This window comes from Lactuca virosa, chromosome 3 (assembly GCF_052849685.1).
Source record: "Lactuca virosa cultivar CGN04683 chromosome 3, Lactuca_virosa_CGN04683_v6, whole genome shotgun sequence".
Lineage (NCBI taxonomy): Eukaryota > Viridiplantae > Streptophyta > Magnoliopsida > Asterales > Asteraceae > Lactuca > Lactuca virosa.
This window is the reverse complement of record NC_136428.1, coordinates 43,837,960-43,846,390: the sequence shown is the minus strand read 5'-3', so window position 1 is coordinate 43,846,390 and position 8,431 is coordinate 43,837,960. Positions and strand designations below refer to the sequence as shown.

General features: G+C 36.4%; 1 protein-coding gene across 1 annotated transcript; it reads right to left on the bottom strand.

Annotated features, from left to right (window-relative positions):
- Positions 1–7,756: 7,756 nt before the first annotated feature.
- On the bottom strand, positions 7,757–8,224 carry LOC145163451 (putative mitochondrial protein AtMg00300). The gene has a single exon (XM_079082293.1). The coding sequence runs from the start codon at positions 8,222–8,224 to the stop codon at positions 7,757–7,759; it is 468 nt and encodes a 155-aa protein (XP_078938419.1).
- Between the last annotated feature and the right edge of the window lie 207 nt (positions 8,225–8,431).

The window sequence follows — 8,431 nt, the reverse complement described above, 5'->3', positions numbered from 1 at the left end:
GACTACTTAATCACCAAGCAGCCCATGGAACCTTCTGGAGTAAGGCCTTGGACAAAATCTAGATGGGTTCCTACCCACAATTCCGTCCACCCCTTAACCATAAAGGCTTCCCAGCCCAAAATGCAACTATCACACATTTGACAGTTTAAGCCCCTTTATTCAATTAATCTCTTTTAGTCACCAAATTAATTCTCAATTAATTTATGACTAATATTAATATGATTATTCCTTTAATATAGTATTTTCATAATATATTAATAAATCATAATATCTTCTCTCTCTCCATAAATTACCCTGTCAAGTTGCTATGGTGAAGGCAGCCCAAAAGGACCATGCACAACCGGGTCAAGTACTTACCAAATATAGTTATGGGCTTAGACTCTAATCCAACAACTTGTGGGTATGAGTGTTAGTATACTTCTTGTAAAAATACTTAAATTTTTAAAAAGTATACTTGTAGTCAGAGCTCTTAGCCCCAAATGTATTTATAGTTTGTATATCTTTTATGGATTGATATACTGAGTTCACTATAAACAATGCTCTGATACCAATCTGTCACACCCCCAAACCAGACGGCGGAAACGTCTCGGGGTGGAGGACTTCATTTGTAGTATCACAACACATGCATTATAGTAATCAGAGTACAAACAACCACTTTATTGAAAAAGTATAAGTATTTACATGTGTTTCATCATTGTATACTGAAACCAAATAGTTATACAAAAGAAGAAGACAAGACATAAATAGCTCCATCTTCTCAAAAGCTCGGGAAGTACCTGTCTACTGGTTCCCTGAGAATACAAGTAATTTGAAAAGAGAGTATCAACATAAAGTTGAGTGAGTGCATAAGTATTTATGTTTGAAAGAATGTTTTCTATTTCTTGAATATGTAAATTGTTCCAGAAAATCCTATATTTTCTGCTGTATATGAAAAGTAGTTTTAGTTACATAAAATTTTTCTATTTGTAAACCAATGTTCTGTATTTGTAACCTTTTGTAAACTTGTATCTGAGAGTGTGCCTGATTTCATCAACTATTATTGTAAACTGTAATGTAATATTGTAAACTGTATCTTGTAAACTAGTACTTTGAAAATGTACTTAGGTTTAGTTAATTATACACTAACGTATTGTTAATATCTTTTATGAGTTATTATAACCATGCTGACTAGATGGCCTGACCCAACGCTATGAATGCGCTGAAAGCTGTTGATAACAATTTGTCACTCACAGGCGTGTATGCCTGACTGTAGCTAGCAGTCCGAGTGCGGGGTTGTCAATCCCAATATAGATCTATACACACATTGTTTCGATCCCCCGCTGGAGATTCTAGTTATAATGTCAGGACTTTAACTATATTCTTTAAATGAATTAAACAACCTGTATCACTTGACTCATAAAAAGCATATAAACGTTACATGTATAATAGTTATGAAAAACCCAATCATTCCGAAATAAATGACTGACAGTATGTTCTTGAATTAGTATTCTTAACATGTATCTGAAAGATGTATAACCTTGAATAGTTTTGAATCAAACCTTTGTTCTTGTAAAACAATGTACTTTAGTATACTTGAATCATGAATTAATGTTCTGTGAATCATAAATTATACCTATTATAATATATATGTACTTTCTGATTTGATAACGAGTATTCATGAATGCAACCCCTTGCTCAACATGTTACAAAGGGTAATTGAACTTAATGAACTAACTTTTATACTTGTATACATATACAATATATATAAGTAAAATTTAAATGACACTCGGACAAATAATTGATGCTTATAATCCCACATACAAACAAGGAAAAGGAACCAAAGTGGGTTATCAGTCCTAAGCCTTTTAAATCTTATTTATATAAATATATATATACTAGTATGATTTTTGGGAGAAATATAAGTTTATAAAAATATTTAAAAGAAGTTTGATATTTTGAAATTCATTTTGGTGACTTGATGTCATTTTGATAAAATCATTGAAAAACATTTAATTTGACGATAACTGAAATCCATTTTGATAAGATATTTGAAACCATTTGTTTATAACACAAAATCTTTGTGTTAGACTTGTATTCCCCCCCCCCCCTTAAAATAGTAAAAACTATGAAAATACGGGGGTATGAACTCACCTGTAGTGAGTGATTCGAGTGAAAGATCGATAAAGGATGCTAAGTGTCAAGTGAAGCCTAGAGCACAAACGGATCCTATTAAGCATATAATGACACATATATGTATATAATTAGTGTTTATACAACTAATTATGTAAGGAAAACACCTTAGGAACTAGGAAACACTTAGATTGAAGTGTTATAAGTACATAGGATTGCATATAAGGGGTTTATGGCCACACTAGAGTGTGTACGGCCAAGTAGTATACGGCCACATGTGTGTACGGACATGGAGTGTACGGTCGTACACTCCTTGAAGAACATGCCAAGAAGGTGTTTTACAGCTCTGTCTAGCATCCTTCTAAGTGTCCATGATCTTATGTTGGGACATAACATGAGTTGAAGGTCTAAATATGCACTAAAAAGGGGTGTACGGCCACATGAGGTGTGTACGGTCGTACACCCTTGAAGTTCTTGCTTTGGACGATGATTTAAGGCTAGAACTCAAGTGATTCACAAGCCTAACTAGAAGATAGAAGAGAAACTCACATTTTTGGAGGTTCTTATGGAGTTCACGGCCCAAGAACAAGTAGGTGTTCTTGGTGTTCTTGGTGAAAGTGTTGTATACTTGAAGATATTATTGAAGATCTAGATGAAGAAAGTTGATGATAGTTGAGAGAGAAATCTGATTTCTTGAGGTGAAAGTGTGAGAAATGAGAAATAATGAAGGGAAAACATATATATACGTTTGGGTTCACGGCCATCTTGGGTGTACGGCCGTACACCCATGTGTACGGTTGTACGGTCGTGCACCTATGTACGGTCGTACACTCCTCTAGTTGGAGTGTTTGGCCCGAATGCTATACGATGAACTTAAGATAACTCATCCTTAAACCCAAACTTTGAATGTACTAGGCTTAGAACACTCAAACAGACCCTGAACAATGCTAAAAGATAGCAGAAACGAGTCTGGCTATGATTGACTTTGAAAGACTGTACAAGATAGAAATTTCGGGTTGTCATAGCTCTCATTTCAATTTGAGCAGCAATCATTTCTACATGGAGCATGTCTGTGTGGTGTCTGGTTTCATCGTGATCTCCGTCTAGACGATGAATATTTGCAGCGTTTTGTTGGGAGGCAGCTGTGACTTCTAGGATTCGATTGATCGATATTCAAGATTGATCAACCTGTCGAGAAATACGACGCACTATAACAGGGAGGGCCCTGTCAGCTGATCCTCCATTACCGATGTCATAAAAGTCTCTGTTCATTCCAAATGGAGGATGTTGTCCTTGTTGGTGACTCCACTTGTGTAGTTCTTTACCCCATGCTGGGTTTGGACCATGAAAACGTTGTCTGGCTGTTGGGCGTTGTACTCCTTGTGGTGGATTATATACCTCTGGTTCCGAGTCCGTGTCATCTGAATTTTCTTCTTCACTATCCTCATCGGGATCATCTTCTATCCAACCATTATTCCCTTGGTTAGGAAAATAGGGATCTCCAGGCGGAGGTTATCCTGCCATAAGGTCTATACGAAGAATTAAAGATAAGATGCATAGAAATGATGTAATTTTACAAAATACTCCTATAGTATTTTAAATTTGTATTTTGTTCTAGAGTTCTTCTATATGAGTAGAGTTTGGTAAGTTTTAGACTCGTCGCAACACTACCATCACTCCCAAACACATGTTGGTCATATCTCAAATAAATATAGTTGATCAGGCTATATTTATCCCAGATATGATCACATAATTGTCTAGGTTTAACTGCAGTGTCCAACATCCAAATACTTCTATATAGTTATTACTGTGATACTATTTCTGTATGTGTGAGTGTTAGTATACTTTTTATAAAATACTTATATTTTAAACGTATACGTGTAGTCAGAGCACTTCGGCCCCATTGTATTTATAGTTGTATATCTTTTTATGAATTGATATACTGAGTTCACTATAAACAATGCTCTGATACCAATCTGTCACACCCCCAAACCAGAATGGCGGAAACATTCGGGGGTGGAGGACTTCATGTAGTATCACAACAATGCACAATAGTAATCAAAGTACAACAACAACCATTATATTTACAAAGTTATAAGTTTTACAACTGTGTTCAAAACATAAAGTATATGAACTCAAAAGTACAAGTTTAAAAGACATGAGTTTATAGCTCTCCGTCTTCTCAAAAAGTTGTGGTTGTACCTGTATCACTGTTTCCCTGAGAATACAAGTAGTTTTTGAAAAGGTGTCAACAATTAAGTTGGTGAGTTCATAAGTATGTTTGCAACTGAAATCTGTTTTCTTGTATATTGATAAAGTGAATCATGTTTTTCCATAAAATCCTATATTTTCTGCTATGTTATACTGTAAGCAAAATGTATAATGAATTCTATCATAACAACTTGTAGAATGTAGTTTAGTTCTCGTAAAACCTTGAAAAGTATGTTATCTCTTGAGTTGAAGTAGTATTTATACTTGTAAGATATTGTATTATAATTTTATAATTAAATAAAACTATGTGAAGTATTACTTATTCATACAATAATCATTTTGTTCAATACCAAATTGTGAGTTATCATAACCATGCTTGATGACCTAGGATCGCCTAAAACACGACGTTCTTCAGGCGTCGAAATATGGTACGATAGTTGTCACCCCAGGCCTGCCGGCCTAGCTGTTGCAAGCAGCTTAGGTGCGGGATTGTCAGTCCCTTATAGATCTATACACAAGTGTCACGCTCTCACACTAGGAGACTCTGGTTATAATTTTTAGGACTTTTGTTTTATACTTAAATAAGTACTTGAAGCATGTCTCACAAGTGCTATATCGATGATTACATGTAGAATAATAAAAAGTTATTTTGTAATAACTATACTGAAAGTAAATTTCATAAAATATATAAAATATAGTCTTATATGTTTGTTTCTTAGTAAAGTGTTTTGTTTGTTTTCTGATAATGTTATCTATTTGTTTTCATGTTATGTACTTTGAAACTTGAAACAAGTGAATGAGTTCTCTAAACTATACCTATTATAGTTTAGCTGTTTGTTTTACTGTAAGAATCTGTAATACTGTTATTCCATGAAATTCTCTGTTTGTACTCAGGTAGTATCAAACAGTTTGAAAACCATTTTATATTTATATAAATGTAATATTTATATAATTGTGATTAATTAGACCTTCGATTAAATAACTTTACCCCAAGCCCACAACCAAACAAGGAACAGGAAATGGGGTCAAATTATATATTCTGAATCTTCTGAATCCAAATTATATAATTTACACATATAAATATGTAATTTTATTAATTATAACAATTTAAAAGTACTAAAAATATTTAAAAACTTTTAAGATATTAACACAACTTTATTGTGTTTCACTTGTTTCCCCCCCCCCCCCTTAAAACTTTAAAAACTATGAAAATATGGGGGTATGAACTCACTTGAGAGGTGGTGATTCGGGTAAAGTTTCGCTTCTTAGAAGAGAGGTTTCTTGATGTAACTGAGAGTTTTTGATGAAAATTCGTCTTCACTCGGGCAAAGTTTCAGCTTAAAATTGAGGGCTTCGGGACTTCGGGGCTTGCTTCAAGTGGTAAGGAGGTTCGCGGGGCTTCGGAGGGTTAAGAAGAGCTTAAAAGAGTGTTTAAGTGGAGTGAGGTTTTGGAAATTCTAAACAAAACCCGTAGGTCTCGCATCCTATTTATAGGAGGGTTCTGGCCCTCATTACGTTGGGCGTAATGTTCGTGTACGCTGGGCGTACTACCAAAAACCTTAGTATGCTGGGCGTACATCTTGTACGCGGGGTGTACTAGTTCGAGCCTTATCCGACCTTCGGACGTGGTGAAGCTACGAGGCACGCGTCGAGGCTAGTCCCATTATGTTGGGCGTAATCTTTACGTACGCTGGGCGTAGTGGCCACCTGTCTTCGGACGTGTCGATTCAACGAGATGCGTGTCGCATGTGAAGAAAGAGGCGACGTGGACAATCTGAGGCCTTGCTTCCGAGTACGCTGGGCGTACTTCCTTTTTCCAAACTTCAAAAATTCATATCTTTTGCATACGAACTCTGTTTTTGACGTTCTTTATATCCACGCGTAGGTGAGACCATGCTCTACAACTTTCGTTTAGACTCCGTTGGCTAATTTTGAGTTTATTTTTAAAGTTATATTTTTAACAGGTCGGGAAAGAAAAAGTCCGTTAAAAATTCAAAACTTCTTCATCCGACGTCCGTTTTCGTCTGTCTTTTTACCGTTGGATTTCTTTTGATAAAATCTCCGATTCTCGTTTAGGTTGTTTTGGCCAGAAATTGTTCGATCTAAACTTCGAGTTTCGGGCTGTGTACTGCTGTGTCGAAACTTAGAAAAATCATAACTTTTTTATTCGAAGTCAGATTCAGATGTTCTTTTATGGATGTTCTCGGTTTAACGTATACTATAACTTTCATTTAGATAGTTAAGGCTAAAAAGCATTTTATTGAAAACTCACTTTTTACGTTAAACAGTGTTTTGTCGGTTTTATCGCGGATTTTCGATAGGTCATTATTTCTTTGTTATGACTCGGATTTGGGCGTTCTTTATATTTTTGGAATCCTTGACATGATTTCTACCACTATATTCATCCCAAACAAGTTTGGTTAACATTTCATTTTTTAGGGTCAATTATGTAAATGCACATAGTATACAAAAATTTCTCTTTATTATTGATATATACTATTACATAGAGTCGAAATAATGGGTTGTTACATCTCTTATATAACTCCGAATCTCCATCCTTGTTATCTTCTTTTCAGCTCCTAAATCGTTCATCACAAACTCATTCTCTAGAAGCTTCTTCAAATTGATTTTCGCGACATCCGCATCACCAGACACTTCTTCCCTGGGTTGAACAAGGGATTCCTCATGTCTATGTTGTTCCATGTCACCGTATTGTTCCTCATTTATCACAAAACTGTGTGGGGTTTCTGTTCCAAACTCCACATTCTGGCTATCATCCTGATCGTTTCCCGCAATACTTGTACCATCTCCTCTCTAGTTACACATAGCAGATTCAAAGGTCACATCTCTTCTAATAACGATTTTTGGATTTTGATCTTCTGTACACCACAAATGATGACCTTTCCCTCCAGATGCATATCCTAGAAATATGCACTTCATTTCCCTGCGCTCTATTTTACCATCATTCACACGAGCATAAGCAGAGCATCCAAAAATTCGTAAACCAGTGTTATCAGAAGGTTTCCCAGACCACACCTCTTGAGGAGTCTTACAATCAATTGCAGTTGATGGAGATCTATTCGCCAGATAGCAAGCAGTGTTGACTACTTCCACCCATAATTGCTCTGATAAATCAGCAGATAATCGCATGCTCCACCAGTGTTTGGTTCATTTGTTCTGACACTCTGCTCAGTTGTGGTGTTAGCTGTACAGTGTGATGCCTCACTGTACCTTCTGATTTGCAGAAGTTGTCAAACGAAGCCTTGCATAACTCCAACCTATTTTCTGTTCTAAGTGACCTGACATGGTTCCCGGTCTGTTTCTCAACTATCGTATTCCACTCCTTGAACCGCACAAACACTCCATCTTCATCATTTGTCTTCATAAAATACACCCAGGTCTTCCTTGAGTAATCGTCGATAAAAGTCACAAAGTATTAACATCCACCATGAGACTTCACAGGAGAGGGACCGCCTAGATCTGAGTGAACACACTCGAGAATCTCCTTGCTTGAGTGTTGAACCGAACTGAACTTCACTCTGCTTTGTATCTCTTGAACACAAGCTTCACCAGGTTTATCTTTTCCAGTTGCATCTCCACCAAACAACCTCTTCTTGCTCACATGTCCCAACTTATAATACCACATCATTCTTTCATCATCATATTGATCCAAGGATTGGGATACAGTCACCGTTCCCCCAATCGTACAACCAACCATAATATAAATCCCATGAGGATTCATCCTTCCCTTCATAACTACAAGAGAACCCTTGGAGACTCTTAACCAGTCACCCTCTCCAGAATACTTCAATCCATCCTTCACCAAAGTGCCAAGAGAAATCAAATTCTTCTGAAGCTCTGGGACGAACCAACAATCCAGTTTTCTGAGCATACCATTATGCATCTTGATCTACATTGTGCCACTACCCTTAATACTGCTCATCCAATCATCACCCATCTTGACTATGCCATTCCATTATTTGAAGGAGTCGAACCAGTCATGATTGCATGTCATATGATAGGCATCAGCAAAACTAGATGTACAAACTGTCAAAACTTCACCATTATCCCCTTCATCAGAATTTCCTTGGACCACAGCATCATTGTTGTT